Source organism: Grampus griseus, assembly GCF_964374135.1.
Source record: "Grampus griseus genome assembly, chromosome: 1".
NCBI lineage: Eukaryota > Metazoa > Chordata > Mammalia > Artiodactyla > Delphinidae > Grampus > Grampus griseus.
The window spans coordinates 174,248,380-174,264,226 of record NC_139017.1 but is presented as its reverse complement, the minus strand read 5'-3'; the positions used below and the strand labels follow the sequence as shown (position 1 = coordinate 174,264,226).

Sequence of the window (15,847 nt, the reverse complement as noted above, 5' to 3'; positions counted from 1 at the left end):
ATTCTAAGGCGTGTTCTTGGTTTCTTTCTTCCCCAGCTACATTGGATTGGGCCATATCTATTCGGGAACCTTTGCCCTGATTGGCGCTGCAGCTTTCTTGGGCGGGGTCGTCCGTATGAGCATCAGTCTCACGGTCATCCTGATTGAGTCCACCAGCGAGATCACGTACGGCCTCCCCATCATGGTCACCCTGATGGTGAGCACACCCCCCGTCCAGGCCTCCTTCAGGTTCGGGGCCACGTTCCCCCACAGCAGCCTCTTTTCAAGTCTTTGCTTTGTGTTTCAGGTGGCCAAATGGACAGGGGACTTTTTCAATAAGGGCATTTATGACATCCACGTGGGCCTGCGAGGCGTGCCGCTTCTAGAATGGGAGACGGAGGTGGAAATGGACAAGTAAGGCCAGAATTTCTCATCATGTCCTAGTTCCAGAATTTACAGACTTTAGGGCCCAGGAATGTTTGTATTAGGTAGGAAACGGTAATTCAGATTCTTGGGTTGGAAGAAGGTAAGTAACAACAGCAAGGTCCTTCCAACAGCAAGCACGTCTGTACCCAAGTGTGTTCGGGATGGTGGAGCGGCCCTGTGCAGCTGGGGACTGGGGCGGGCAGGGCCGCTTCGGGGATGGTTCGGCCGCTGTGGCATTCCGGTTAAATAGGAAGTGTTATGATTGAGTGTTTAAATTCAGGCTCCAAGCCCTGTGAGTGAGAACTAGCTGCCTCGTGTGTGCCCAGCGAGGTGTCGTCCTATCAGCAGTGATTCCTCTGGGCATAATCACCAGCTTGTCCATCAGCCGACAGATAGTTCAGGCCTCCCGTGTCTGGGATCGTGCAAGGTGCTTAAAGTCTAACGTAGGGGTCAGCCAACTTCTGGAAAGGGCCAGATAGTAAATATTTGCAGGCCATGTGCTCTCTGTCCTGCCGCTTTAGTGTAGAAGCAGCCACAGACAACATGTAAATGAGCGAGCGTGACCAGATTGGACCTGTGGGTGACGGTTGCCATCCCTGGTCTAAAGGGACGCCCAGACATCGTAATTCCAGTATAATTAGCAGTTCGGTGGTGATACTGGCATGTGCCATGGGGTGCTGAGGAGCGATGGCCAAACCCCTGAGCAACTGGATGAGGTTTGTGGAGGGGGGACATTCATATTGAGCTGAGGGTCTTGGCCCACACATCTGACAGAGCAAGGAAGGGCATTCCAGGCACAGGGAACAGCATGTGCGAAGGGGACGGAACACACCAAGGAACGGGTGTGTTCCAGGAACTGCTAGAGATGGTTCAGAAAAGGGGCCCAGGTGGTCCAGGCAGTGCAGGAGAGGCAGTGCAGCTCCATCATGGCTTGCTCCCGGTGCCGTGGACTCTGTCGTGAGTGCGGACCGCTTCCCTCCTTCCCCCAGACTGCGAGCCAGTGACATCATGGAGCCCAACCTGACCTATGTCTACCCGCACACCCGCATCCAGTCTCTGGTCAGCATCCTGCGCACCACTGTCCACCACGCCTTCCCAGTGGTCACGGAGAACCGGGGCAATGAGAAGGAGTTCATGAAGGGCAACCAGCTCATCAGTAACAACATCAAATACAAGGTAAAGGAAACGGCCCCGGAGGAGAGGTGGGCGATGGACAAGTGGTTCCCTGCTGCCCACAGTGATGCCGTGCTTGTCACACCCCGTAGATGGGGTGGCCCCGGTTGGCTCTTGTGAAAGTCAGCACTCTTTTCATTGCACGCGACAGTGAGTGTGGACTGGACAGTGAGTATAGACTACGCAGTGAGTAAGGACTGTGTTAGGCCGTCAGGACGTGTGTTCATTCCCACTGCAGCAAGCACGTGGATAGATTGTTGTTTTAAACATCAGTCTTGAGTATTCGGTGCAGGTTGTATCGGGGAGGGTTCTGAGTTGCCAACAATGGACTTTGACCTACTTAAGAAAGAAAAAAGTCCATTGGGAACTGCAGGATGGACAGGAGAGCTGAAGCACCAGGAGCAGTGCACTCTGGGCGAGCAGGTGGCTGGTGGCCCCTCTGCAGGTACGAGGAGGCACCTGCGCTGAGGGAGAGTCCCACTGCCTCACTTGCGTCATGTGCCCACCCTTGGCTTCGGAGGCTGGGGGGCACGTCAGTTGATAGGACCGCCAAGACGTGACGTAGGAGCATTGAGATGCTGTCCCCAGATCAAAGGAGAAGGGGTGTTGGGCCGGCAAAAACCTTGGGCTCCAACAGGCTCCTTTGAATCACAAGCCCCTGAGCCGCTGTGAAGGTTTCTTGCAGTTCGGCATAGGCCTGTGCTTTTGACCCGCACTGTCACCCACATCCTCACCTGAGTGGGTGCTGGCGCGCCCGCGCTAGCTGGCCGTCGTCACCGCCCCTCCCGCCCACAGAAGTGCAGCATCCTCACCCGCGCCGGTGAGCAGCGCAGACGGAGCCAGTCCATGAAGTCCTACCCATCCAGCGAGCTGCGGAACGTGTGCGACGAGCACGTGACCTCCGAGGACCCGGGCGAGAAGGAGGACCTCCTGCAGCAGATGCTCGAGCGGAGGTGAGGGAGCGTGGCCGCCTGCGGGGCCGTCAGCCCCTCGCCCGCCCGCCGGGGCTGTCCGGGGGGCTTGGGGGAGGGGGTCGGGGACGTGGACGGGAAGTGATCCTGCTGAGGGTGTCCTAGGCAGCGTCTGGTTTCTGTATAACAGATACACTCCCTACCCCAACCTATACCCTGACCAGTCCCCAAGCGAAGACTGGACCATGGAGGAGCGCTTCCGCCCACTGACCTTCCACGGCCTGATCCTGCGCTCGCAGCTCGTCACCCTGCTTGTCCGAGGAGTTTGTTATTCTGAAAGCCAGTCGGTGAGTCTCCTTTCTTGTCCCCACCAGGATTCTGGAAGGCACGAGGGTGGCAGGAGCACAGTCCGTGCACCTGCCGTCCAGCGGTGTGTGTGGCCGCGTGGCCCCGCTGCAGGCAGGGTCCCTGCGCTGAGCCCGAGCAGAGCTGTGAGTTGCCCTCCGGCGCCTCTTCCCGTAGTTCCTCACCCGGGGCTGAGTGTCCTTCTGGCCGGTGGGCTCTTAATATAGTTTCTGCCTTTAATGTCTGCCGTGAATGAACTTTGTTACATGTGTCATCCAGAGAAATACCCTTCTTCTCATCGATTCCCCTGTAGTTTTCTTTTTTCTCTTTGGTTTTTGTCGAGATAGCAGGCATGGGTGGGCTGTGTTCAAAGTGGTCCCTATAGCGACCTGGGACACACTTGACCCCTTCAGATGGAGCCTGAAAAAGTCACCCAGAGGACTAGTTTCCAAACTGACTCTCCTGCTTTGGGTCTTGCCTGTGGGCAGCCAGCTGAGGTCACTCGTGGTCTCACTGGCCTGCAGAAGAGAAGCTCTCATGGGCAGGACAGAAAAGGTCATGGGTGGAGAGGCTCAGGCTTGGGGGTGTGGCCTGTGGGGAGGCCCAGCCCTGCTGGAATGGGGGAAAGGTCACGTGTGGAGCACAGGGGACAGGGAATTTGGAGGCATGAAGTGGGCCAGACTACACAGGACCTGCACACAGGAGCCGCCAGAGCTGGCCCGAGTCAGCGGTGGACGGGGAGGGCTGTGTGCAGAGGGGAGTTAAGGGGAGGAGAGTGGGGCAGGGCAGTGACTAGCACCTGTGCTTCCTGTGCCCCGCTCGAGAGCTGGTAGTGGCGGCCCAGCTGCCTGCTGACGGTCAGCAGCAGTGAGAGCTGAGGGAAAGTCCAGAAGACTCAGAATGCAGGAGGAGTCGCGAAGCTCCCGTGTGAGTCTCCTGTGGCTGCCATTTCCAGTCGCCGCAAACTGGGTGACTTCAAACAACAGCAGGGTATCCTTTCAGAGTTCTCAGGCCACAGGACAAGACGCAGGTGTCGGCAGGGCCGTGCTTCCTCCGGAGGCGCCTTCCTCGTTTGTGGTGGGCGCCAGCGGTCCTCGGCCTGCCTCGATTGGAGGCTCCCCACTCACGTCTGCCTCCTCGTCACCCACTCTCTCCCTGTGTGTCCTCTCCTCTCTCATAAGGACAGCAGTCATTGGGTTTAGAGCCCACCCTACTCCAATATGACCTCATCTTAACTTGGTTCCATCCACAAAGGCCTTGTTTCCAATGAGGCCACGTTCACAGGTACCAGGCGTTAGGACTCGGACGTATCTTTTGGGGTGACACAAGTCACCCCACACAGCTACTATTAGTTAGCACTTTTCTCGAGAATAGCTCAGGTCTGCTTTACAGATGAAAGGGAAGTTCAGAGAGATTAGGGGACTGGCCCAGGGAGACACAGCTGGGAATTCGCGGAGAGCTGGCTGTGCAGCACCTGCTCTGGCCCCGCCCCGCCCCTGCCCCTCCCCGCCCCGCTCTCAGACGCAGAGGGAGGGGGTCTCTAAAGGTGACCCTGCCAGTTGCCGCGTTCGGTGCGAGGACTGTCTCGGTTGGGGTTGCAGAGCGCCAGCCAGCCGCGCCTCTCCTACGCTGAGATGGCCGAGGATTACCCGCGGTACCCTGACATCCACGACCTGGACCTGACCCTGCTGAACCCGCGCATGATCGTGGTGAGACGGGCTTCCCTTGGGGACGGGGCCAGGCACGGAGGCCGAGGGCCTGTCTTGCGTGGACCGCTGCTCGTCTGCACGGTTGGCATCTGATCCTGGCCGGGCAGGACAGGCCACAGGTCCCCTGTGTTGTCTCCTCTGCAGGACGTCACCCCGTACATGAACCCTGCGCCCTTCACTGTTTCCCCCAACACCCACGTCTCCCAAGTTTTCAACCTGTTCAGAACGATGGGCCTGCGGCACTTGCCCGTGGTGAATGCGGTGGGAGAGGTGAGCGTAAGGGCACGTAAGTGCGCGTGTGCCTGCGGCCGCATCTTCTAGAAGGGACCCTCTAAGGGCAGTGCTGCCGGGGAGGCGGGGCCTCTCACCCAGGAAGGAGCAGCAGAATCCCGCAGGGAGGCTTCTCAGACCCGACCTGCTCTGTGGCTCCCCACCGGGGGTGAGGGGCCCAGGGGTGGGGAGGGAGACTGGTAGCTTCGGGAACCTTCCCCTTTGCCTCCGGGGTGTTTCTTCTACGCCGTCTCCTGTGTGGCCGGCAGATGTCGCCAGCGTCTCACCGGTCTTCCCTCTGAGGCCCAGAAGCGCTTAGGGCCTTGTCTGTCCTGAAACCTTCCTCTTCACCCTTGACCTGATGGCGCCTCCTTGAGGAGGGGGTCAGTTCCCCCCGTTATGGGAATTTGTAGCAGTAAATGAGGGAGTTTCAGCCAAAATACTTGGAGAGTTTTGAAAAGTAAAATACCTAGTAATTATTGCTACAGATTTTCCCATTGTTTTCTCTTTCTTAGAACTCCATTGTTTTTCTTATTCCACAAACATTGGTGTTTGTAGGAAAATATGAAAATATAGATAGGCAGGAAAAAGAAATGCCAAACCCTGATCTCTGTAGAGGCAGCCATGTTAACTTTTCAAAGTATATCTTGTTTTTTCCTCTGTGTCTAGACATAGAGGTTTTATATGTCAAGGTTTAGTGAAGATGTTAACACTATTTATCCTGTTTAATACCTTAATTTTTCAGTTAATCTATAGGAAATGACTTTCCACAGCAGAGAGTGTTCACTTGGGATACTTTGACAGCTCGGGAGCATTCCGTCGCGTGGCAGTCCGGTCTCTCATTCAGTTGTCCTCTGTTGTGCAATATCTAGTCAAATTTCACCATTAACGGTCACCTGTTTGAGGCTTTCGGTGGGTGTCGCCTCGTTGCCGTCCAGGAAGTGACGCCTCTCCAAAGTGAGGGTCACAGCAGGCCCTCCGACGGCACGGCGTGTCCTTACACGGATTTAGTGGCAGGGAGTCAAATCGTGTTCCTTGAAACACAGCCGCGCTGACAGTTCTAACGCAGTTTATGGTGTGGGACACCCACCTCAGTGACAGCTGTGAGTCACTGCGATGGCTGTGGAAAATACCCGTTCAGGGAAGACTGGTTCTCTGGACTCTCATGCTCTGCTGTGCGTCTGTCACTGGCTTGGCGGAGGAGGCCGGGTGTTCCCCACACAAAGCAGTTCTGTGGTTCTCTGGGTACCAGCTGGGCGTCCTAAACTCAGCTCGGCCCTGGCGCTGTCTGCTGGGGGTGGCGTCGGGTCCCTCGGATTGAGGGCTCGGCCCCACAAGACTGTTCATCACATCCGCCTTCCCCCCCACTTCAGTTGTCAACGGAAAGTCCAGGTTGTCACCTGTGCTCCTGACTGACTGGCTGTAAATAGGAGGTTCCCATGACCCCCTGCTCACAGAACTCCGGAAAACAGTTACTTATATCCTTTTATAATAAACGATAATTTAGTAACCCCGGAACGGCCGGATGGAGGAGATACACCGGGCAAGGGATGTGGGATGGGGAAGGGGTGCCCAGCTCTGCATCCTCTCTGGTACCACCTAGCACCTTACGTGTTCACCAGCCTGGACGTTCTCCAGACCCTGTAGCTCAGGGATTTTAATAGAGGCTTCATGACATAGGCATGATTGATTACATCATTGGCCATTGGTGCTCGATTCAACCTCCAGCCCTCCCCTCCCACAGCGAGGGGGTGGTGGGAATGAAAGTTCCAATCTTCTAGTCACACACTTGGTTCCCTGGGAAACCAGCCTCCATCCTTAAAGGGCTTTCTAAAAGTTACTTCATTAACATAAACGCTGGGGTGGTTGAAAGGGGCTTGTTAGGAATAATAAGGCACCCTTATTACTCATCACTTAGGAAGTGCCAAGAGTTTTGAGAGCTTTGTGCCAGGAACTAGGACAAAGTCCAAATACGTGTTATTATAAATCCCAGGTGGCTCTGAAAGATGGTATTTCTGCGCTGGAGCAGGGGTCACCGCCGCTCAGAAGCCTTCCCTGGGCTCTGCGTCTTGCACAGGCACACCAAGCAGGCCGCGCGTGCTGGCTGAGAAGCTAGAGAGCGTGGGCCCTGTTTAAAAAGACATTCACATTCAGATTCTAGCCGGCCCAACTAAAACCGTTGGGAGCTGAATTCATCCCACTGGCCTCCAGCTTGCGATCGCGAGTTGTGTCTTTATCTCATTCCCATCTAGAAATTAGGTGGCCTTTTTTTTTAAAATAAATTTATTTATTTATTTATTTTTGGGTGTGTTGGGTCTTCGTTTCTGTGAGAGGGCTTTCTGTAGTGGCGGCGAGCCGGGGCCACTCTTCATCACGGTGCGCAGGGCCTCTCACTGTCGCGGCCTCTCTTGTTGCGGAGCACAAGCTCCAGACGCGCAGGCTCAGTAGTTGTGACTCACAGGCTTAGCTGCTCCGTGGCATGTGGGATCTTCCCAGACCAGGGCTCGAACCCGTGTCCCCTGCATTGGCAGGCGGACTCTCAACCACTGGGCCACCAGAGAAGCCCTAGGTGGCCTTTGAAATGAGTGTCTTGATCACGTTGTCAGGCCTGTCCCCGTCCTTCCAGGACCTGATTCTGGCCCTGCCGTTTATGGAGACGGGCCAGGCAAGCTCTGTCCACTCCTGTCCCTCATGTTCTCGTCCCAGTGGGGTTCACTCTGCAGGTGACTTGGGTCTGTTTTTGCTTCGTCCTAGATCGTTGGGGTCATCACACGGCACAACCTGACACGTGAGTTTCTGCAGGCACGGCTGCGGCAGCACTACCAGACCCTATGACGGCCCAGCTCGGCCTCGCCGCCACGTGCCAGCCCGTCCTCTCCGGGAGCTGCAGCTGGGGCTCCGCCGCCATGGCTGGCCAGGAAGATTCCCAGTCGCCCGCTGGCTTGGAAAGCCTGCAATCATCGAACACTTCGCCGTCAGAGCTCCTGGGGGTGGTGTCAAGCCATCAGGGTCTGGACTTGTGTGACCTCAGCCAGTGTCTTCCCGTTTCCTGCCCCCTGCGCGCCCCCATCCAGTGCTGGCACAAGCCCCAGCCCCTCCTCCCCACTAGCACCAGGACCAGAAGGGAAGTCAGGCCTCACCCACTGGCGGGGGCGCTCGGAGCAGGTTCCCCACCACCTCTTTGCTCCTTTCCTAGGGAACCCAGCTGTTGCCTTAAACCATCATGGGAGGGACCTTGACCGAGGCAAACGCTGGGTGGAATGCCAGTTGCAGAATTCAGTCAATTACTAAATTGAGGAATTGGGCCCTGAGGAAACTACGCCTGTTTCAGGGAGGCCCACCTTCACTGGGACTCTTAAGTTGACATCTTGAGCAGTTCATTTTGAGGGAGGTTCTGCTTCTGGGTGTGAGCTGGTGCTCTGGTCTCGCTGCTGTGCTGTGAGTCTAGAGCCCTAGAAGCACAAAGCATTCAAACCCCGCTAATAGTTCCTGAACAGTAACTCTGACAGTAGGGTTAGATTCACATCTGCCCTAGGTTTCAGCATTTCAGCTTCCTCTCCATTTTCCAAATTACCCGTGGTCTCCGAGTGCCACGTTTTTACCCTGGTCCTTTTCTTCTCCATGGAATTACTAAACTTTCCTTACGTTTTACCTGGATCTTCCTGGTGAAGCAACCCCAGCGCAGAGGATCTTGGCATCACCCCTAAAAGCAGGGCACCCCTAGATAAAACTGCTTCACTTGACTCTGGGCAATGGTGCAGTTCAGAAGATGGAAAGGAGTGAATCCTGAGCCAGGTCCACTCACAGGTACACGACGTGGCTTAAAAAGCCAGAGTGTGACAGTACAGCAGATGTTTATTCGAGGAAGAGGGTGTCTGCCCTTCGCGAGCACTTCTCACTGGCCTCCTGCTGGCCATCCGCAGCCTACCGAGCGGCTCAGCAGTGGAAACTTCAGGAGGGGTTAACAGCGGGGAGAGGGAGGTGGCTCCTGCCAGCACGTGCCCCGGGGTTTTAACATCAAGCAGAGGAAGCCTCCCTCCCTTTCAGTGACTTAGTTTCCCTTTGGGCTGGTTGGTCCTCTCTGAACAGGCACCCAAAGGCATTTGCGCTTACTTTCCTCTTGTGCTCTCTACACGTTTAGCAACATCTTAGGCCCATCGTGCAACCATGTGGCAGATGTGCTCTGAGGGTCAAGGTGGCATTCATTTGCATTACGTTAGTTGTTTGTTTGTTTGTTTTTTAATCATGGAATTTGCCTGAGGATGTCAGTGCCAGGCCTCAGCAACACAGTTCTCTCCCCTCAGCCTCCCGACTTCTGTTGCCGCCTTTAAGCCTGGGGAGTGGGTGTCCGCCCGGCTTTGCTGGCTCAGGTCTTGTGCTCCACGCACTCTAGGGAACAACTCCACCTACGCCGGGGGGCTGTGTCAGCATCATTGCCAATGACTCTGGCCCCTCCATTCCTCCATTTTCTTAATCTCTTTGACCAAGATTACTTCGACCTATAAAATTTTCAACTTCCTTGGGTGCACTTGACTTATGAAACACAGATGAAACTCCCAGTAAGTAGTTCGGGAAATCACAAGGACCAAAGGGCAAGCCCTTCTAAATGTGATTGCGTTCAACCAGCTGCCGGTATTTTAAGGTAGCATTCGGAACTTGACCGCGTTATTTCTTCCTTTTATTGAGAAGGAAACCAATGCCCAAGTCAGGCGAGTGGCATGACCGCCCATACCAGGAACCTGCTTTCCTCTTCCCTCTCCTTTCCTCTCCTGAAATTGGTAGCACTGAGGTCCTGCTTGAGGATCTCCCACCTCCAGAGGGCGGGGTCGCAGGCTGCTGGCTTCCTGAACACCCTGGGTGACTGGTGTCGGGATTTATGCCTCCTGCACATCACGTCGTGTTTAAGGCACCAGATATTTTGTTCCCTTCAGTGTAGCCCAGAGATAGACGGCAGAGAGCAAACGCCTCCCTCCCCCAGAACGGACTGGACGGCCACCAAGGAGGACCCAAACCCAGCCCCTCCGGGAAGGCACGTTATTTCCTGTCCTCTCCTGGTATCTTGCCCTTTCCAGACAAGCCCAGAGACAAGCGGGGCTCCACTTGTAACAAAATAACTGTAAGCCTCCCTCCTTTGATTTCTGTCAGTTAGAAATCTGCACCTCAACATCCCGCCTGTTGCCAGCCTGATCACCTCCCAGTGAACCTGGCACCTGGATAAACAGAAACCCTCAGGGGCTGGGGCTGGGGTTGGCTAGAGATGGTCTCCTGTTTCCCTGGCCGAGGTGATGGGGGAGGGGGCCAAGAGTCCCCACCCGACTGGGGGACCTTTGTGCTCTGGGGGACGATTTGCTTGTGACCTTGTTTAACTAACAGTTCCGGACAGGAATGGACACTTGTATACTTGACCCAGCTGACCATATGACATTTCTGATGCAAAATTACGCACTGACACGGCCCTGAGGGGGCAAGAAAGCCTCCGGAAAGGCCAGCAGCGCCCTCCCAGGCCTGCAGTGTTGATGTGCAGTATTGCCCCACGGCTCGTGGACCTTGGTCACTTCAACAGTAGCAGCTTCCTTTCTGTTTGCACTGTTTGTTTATGTGGTAATGTTAGCTAATTCTACTGTGTATATAAATTGTATTTTTTTTTAACTTGTAAAATTCTATTCTTATTTGAACTCTTGGAACTTGGAAGTTCTCACTGTAACTGTAACATGTCAGAATAAAACGTCTTCATCTCCATCATCCTCTTGTCTCCACCGTGCACTTTCTTTAGAGTGGTACATACTTGGTTTTCATTTCACTCCCTCTCTCTCTCTAATATGTAAAAGTTGCACAGCTGGGGAAGGGGTTTATAGTCTCAGGTCTTTTTCTGTAGCTCTCCCAGCAGGACTCTTCATCCGCAGGGGGCCACTCACCACCTTAGTATAAGAACCAGTTTAGTCCTGAGGACCTTAGCAAAAACCACCGGTGTCCCCGTCTCCTGTTCCCCCTTCACATCGATGCTGTTGGGCCTAGTTTGCAGGTCGTTTCCTCCTATAAAGCCACCTGTCCTTCCAGCCTTTCCTTCCCGCAGCAGTCGGTGGAGAAGCCATTCTGTTCCTGTTGGTGTTGCGTTTAGGAGGCTGCCCCACAGGCAGCTTTCCCCGATGTCCAACCAGAACAAATGGACCTGGGGCTGGGCCTGAGGACGTTTAGCCCTTGCAGCCAGCTTCCGTCGCTGCCACCTGCCATGGCTCTTTGCTCACATTTTGTTTCGCCGGAAACGTGATGTTCTTGGTCTCCAGTTGTCCTGCCTCGCGTTGCCACTCCACAGTGGCAAACGGTCTCAGTCGGCTCAGGTCCCTCCGCCCATCCCCCCTTCCGCCCATCCCCCCTTCCGCCCACCCCCACCCCCACCCCACCCCCGTCCACCCATCCCCGAGGGTCCTCTAAGTTCCAGGGGCGTCTCTTGTGCCTTACGGTATTTGGCACGTTCAGTGAATTCCATTGGCGAGCACCCGCTGTGTCACTGCGACACCCTGGCAGTGAGCCCAGGTCCCCACTCCTCTCCTCTCAGCAGCTCCCACTCCCCCAGTGCCGGACCTCAGGAGCCGGCTTTGGACAGACCCTTCTTCCTTGCTCTCCACGCTCCTGGTCCTTGTTAGTCCTCTGTTCTTGGCTTTCCACCCTCTGCGTTCAGAGTCCACGTAAGGAACATCTTTATGAGAAGTGGTTACCTTACTGTTCTTTCCCCACCTCCCTCTCTAACCATCAATTCACTCCTGGCCTCCCCTTCCCTCTACAAGGAGCACGTTGCTGATTTATTTCCTCTTTTCTCAATTTCTGTACCAGACCAAGAGAATTTGACCGACATTTATAGAGCACCCAAAGTGCCACGTGCTGCAGGGGCTGCTGAAGGGGCATTGACCCTCCAGGAGCTTGCAGTTCAGGGACACAGACGCAGTTGCATACCAAGACAAATTGTGGTCTATGATAATAGCTATATGATAGTTATAAAATGCTGCCAGTGAAGAGCTTCATTTGTCCTGGGCATGTGGTGTCAGGGGAGGCTTCAGGGAAGAAGTGGCATTCTCAATGAGCCTTGAGAAATGAGCAAAACGGTCTCAAGGGCTCTGGACAGAGGGCATTCTAGGTGGAAGGAACAGCGTGAATAAGGGCGTGGGGAAGCGAAGGTGGAAGGTTGTCGGAGGAGTGTTGTAGAATCTGATCCGAAGAGTGTGGTGTCGGGGTAACGGCTGGGAAACTGGTCAGAGCCCTGCTGCATGGTGCAGGTGAACTCAGGGCCTGGTACTTTCTGCTTGGGCAGCACCCTTTTCGGAAGCAGGTACAAAAAAACTTCTCCAGTGGCTCCCACCTTAGTAAAACCTACAAGTCCAAACACCTTGGACCTGAATTTAGGAAAGCCAATGGCTAATTTTTAAATTTAGTGCCCAAAAGTCACATAAACGTGAAGTTTGTCAGCACAGCAAACATTTTCTTTCTTCACTTTGCTCAGCTTTTAAACCCAAATATCCTGCCTACTCTTCTTCAGATTAAAAGTGCAATTCACTCAGCTGGCGCACTACCTCTCAAAAGGTGTCAGAGAAGAGTTAGTGCCCTTATTTTACATATATGCCTCTAAAAAATAATAATAATAACAGTAACGAAAAAACACTAAGTGTACAAAAAGTGTCATATTGAGTACAAGCTACGTTCGATGTAACCAGAAGAAAAGCCCAGATGTTTGTAAGTTTTCTTTTCAATAAATAAGTGCCCTGAATGTGAGCAAATCTGAATATGAAGATAAATGCCCTTTTGGTCTCCAGGGGCTTTTTCAGGATCCATGGTGAGGCTGCAGTATGAGTGAGAGCAAGTTGAGAGCTGTGGTTTGAGACCTGACCTCCACACACACACACACACACACACCGTGCTCACGGAGGGAGAAATGAAAGGAAGCCGAAGTTGTCCAAACCCATAGAATGTACACCACCAAGAGTGAACTCGATGTGAACTATGGACGTTAAGTGATCATGATGCGTCATTACAGGTTCATCCATGGTAACAAATGTCCCACTCTGGCAGGGATGTTGATAATGGAGGAGGATGTACACGTGGGACAGACAGGGATATGTGGGAAATCTCTACTTCCTGTTCAATTTTGCTGTGAACCTCTAACTGCTCCCCAAAATAAGTTTGTTATTTTTTTAAAAAAGGAGGAAGAAAAGAACTGAGCATTATTCTCTTTGACAAAAGGTAAAATGACAAGGACTATCAGGCTGAACTCCCTTCCCCAGGAAATGAAAGAAATCACACCAAGCCTCCAGCTTCTGTCCGTGGTGCTGAAGTTTATTCATTTTCAAACCGATGTCAGTAACAGGTGATTAAAATTTAACGCATGGGTGGGAGAAGTGGAGAAGCCACAACTAAACCACTTTATCTACATTTAGCATAAAATGTGAGAAATGTTGACAGGAGGCTGATGTTTGAATAGGACACTCGTCACAACTCAACCTGATGGCAATGAGATGGGACAAAGTTGAATGAGAGATCCCAGGGGGTGAGGGTCTCTTGAAGTCTGCCGGGGGCCTGGCCCGCCTTTTCCTCCCTGGCCGTTATCTTCGGTACTACAAAGAGAGCAGAGACATGTTTGACTTGGTGACCTGCCTCCACTGGAGAAAGTCAGTTTCATAGGACCGTGCTCCCTTCCCACCAGCCCCCGCTCCAGCTTGACGACCCTCTGAGTTCCACGGACTGGTAAACAAATTGCCCATTAGAAACTAGTAAAAGTCAATCCTGGTAAATTCCCATCCTTCGGGATCTGACAGTTCCTCGAGGGCCATGAACTGCCCATCAGCGGTACACAGGTGACTTGGCCCCGTGAACATATTAAGTTCCCGGTGCTCCTAGCAGTGACTTCTTTTCCTCTTAGCATTTTCTCAGCAGACTGTAGCTGAGGATGGTATCATGGTTCTGAGACTCATGGGGCACCTACCCAGTTGGGACAGAAATTTCAAAGGGAGTAAGCTTCTGTGCTGTTCCCTTTCCTGCTGAAGGCGTCCCCTGGTGGTATTCTTTCACAAGGTTTGAACCTCAACAAAACCACAATTTCCTTCCCGCCCACCCCATTTCCATCCGCAGTTCCTCTTACCCGGAAGCTGTTGCAGCCCAGTCCGCTCTGGGCTCCAATCCTGTCCATCCTGCCCCCGAAGCAGCTGGACCTCCGCAGGCTCCGAGGGGCAGCGAGCAGCGCCCTCAGCTTGCTGTTCAGGAGGGCAGATCTATCGGAGGGTTCCCAGGGGCCACGCCCAAGGGCACCCCCATCTCTCTGGGCTGGGTGGACCTCCCCGGTCCAGGGAGGCACCTCAGAAAGGGGGCTGAGAGGGACCCCAGCTTCCTCATTCTGATCGCTTAGTACTTGTTGGGGCATAGCCTCATCTTCTAAAGGCATCTTGTCCTCCAAATGGTCCAGCAAGTTCTTTACAAAAGGAAAACAGGGAAAGGGAGACGTCTCACTGCCTGGCACAGCATCACAAAGCCCCCTCATCCCAGACCGTGCCCCTTTCCTGGCCCTACCTTGAAATCCATCAGGTCTGCGTTGGACACAGAGCCATACACGGGGTTCGCTCCGGTTTGCCCTGGGAGCTGAAACGCCAGAAAGAGGAGGAAGCTCGCGGCGATGGTGGCGGAGCCCATGCTGGCGTCGGTCAGTGGGTGGTCTGGTGCTTGCTGACTCTTCTCTCTGCTTTCCCACCCGTGGCCTTCCTCCGTCTCCGTCTCCCAGCTGCCCTGCGCCTCCTCTTTTTATAGCCCCTTGGCTCTCTGAGAGCACAAGAGGGATGGAACCCTCCCCATTCTGTCACTTGCAGCGATAAAGCAGCTGAGCGAGGAGCCAGCAGAAGATGCCCTTTTAAAGTTATCAGTCCAGCCAGCTCGTCACAGCCCCTCCGCCTTGAGCAGCTCCAACGAGCCCGGGACCCCCAGCTGCAGGAGCCACATTCTTGTTGATTTGCCTCAAGAGGTTCCCACTTCAAAGGTGTGAGAAGAGCAAAAAAGAGTCCTTGGTTATCTCACAGCGATGCCTCAGGCTTCTTTCTCATCAGCAGCCGGACCCACGCGGGGAAGCAGAGGGTGACGGTTGGCCGGCGCCCAGCTCCCCCGTTGGTTTGCGGCTCAGCTGTCAGGGACTCCAAATAAGGGCGGGAGGGGAGGAAATGGCAGGCAGCCGGCAGCTCAGCTCAGGACAAATTAGTCCAGATGCTCGAGCTGGCCTCGTACCTGACTCATCGGCAGCGAGGGCAGACCTCTCCCTCCACAGGGCTGTCCTGACACCTGGCTGTCACTCTCAGTGGTCAGGTGAAGAGGGAGTTATTTTTTAGCATACTAAGTCAGAACCAAATGTGACAAATTGTCCCAAGAACTCCACTCCTAAATAGAAACACAAGAAAAGTTTTGGGAACGCGATCATTCCTCTGCAGAGCTCCCCCGCTTCACCGCACGGCTCCCCCCAAGGCGCTGGGGGAGATTGGCGCTAAGAGGATACAAGCATTTTCATTTATAGAAGTTTGCTGCTTCTCAGACTCTGGTTTGAAGCTTGTAATGCCTCACATCTCGCCGGGAAAGCTCCCGTGGAGAAGTTGGCTGCTGGAGCGAGGTGGGATGCAGCTGTGACCCATGGAATTTCCCTTAATGCCTCCCATGTCCTTCTCCAAGGCCAGGCAACGGATGAGCCACTGAAGCTGCCATTTTCCTGGTCCCCAAAAGAGAAGTACCAGGCAGCGAGCCTGTCCACATGTAATGAGTGGCCTCCACTTACTAAGCACTGGACTTAACGCTCTACACTCTTCAATGTAACGTATCCGGGGGAAACACTACACTTGAAGGGATGAGAGCCCCGCATTGCAGCCCCAAACAAGCCAAACTGCATACATCTTTGGGGCCTTATTCTCCTCATCCGTGAGGCTCATAAGAGCTATTAATATGTGAACGTAGTTTGAAGTGTGAATTGCTATATATTTGCACGATGCTCACAATGGTTGTCCTTACTGGTTGGTTGGA

General features: G+C 54.0%; 2 protein-coding genes across 3 annotated transcripts in view; one reads left to right on the top strand and one right to left on the bottom strand.

Annotated features, from left to right (window-relative positions):
• CLCN6 (chloride voltage-gated channel 6) overlaps positions 1–10,533 on the top strand; it is a 28,512-nt gene extending 17,979 nt beyond the window's left edge. For both annotated transcript variants that reach the window (XM_082669206.1, XM_082669205.1), the window contains 8 exons: positions 37–196; positions 287–393; positions 1,395–1,581; positions 2,374–2,531; positions 2,680–2,836; positions 4,436–4,543; positions 4,688–4,813; positions 7,568–10,533. In XM_082669206.1, the coding sequence (XP_082525332.1) occupies positions 37–196; positions 287–393; positions 1,395–1,581; positions 2,374–2,531; positions 2,680–2,836; positions 4,436–4,543; positions 4,688–4,813; positions 7,568–7,648 (1,084 nt within the window). In that variant the 3' untranslated portion in view covers positions 7,649–10,533. The remainder of the gene's footprint in view (positions 1–36; positions 197–286; positions 394–1,394; positions 1,582–2,373; positions 2,532–2,679; positions 2,837–4,435; positions 4,544–4,687; positions 4,814–7,567) is intronic.
• Positions 10,534–13,717: 3,184 nt separating this feature from the next.
• On the bottom strand, positions 13,718–14,485 carry NPPA (natriuretic peptide A; the record flags this gene model as incomplete). Its single annotated transcript, XM_082676415.1, has 3 exons — positions 13,718–13,780; positions 13,941–14,267; positions 14,366–14,485. 3 exons carry the CDS (start codon positions 14,483–14,485, stop codon positions 13,718–13,720), a joined length of 510 nt encoding a protein of 169 aa, XP_082532541.1.
• Positions 14,486–15,847: the final 1,362 nt, after the last annotated feature.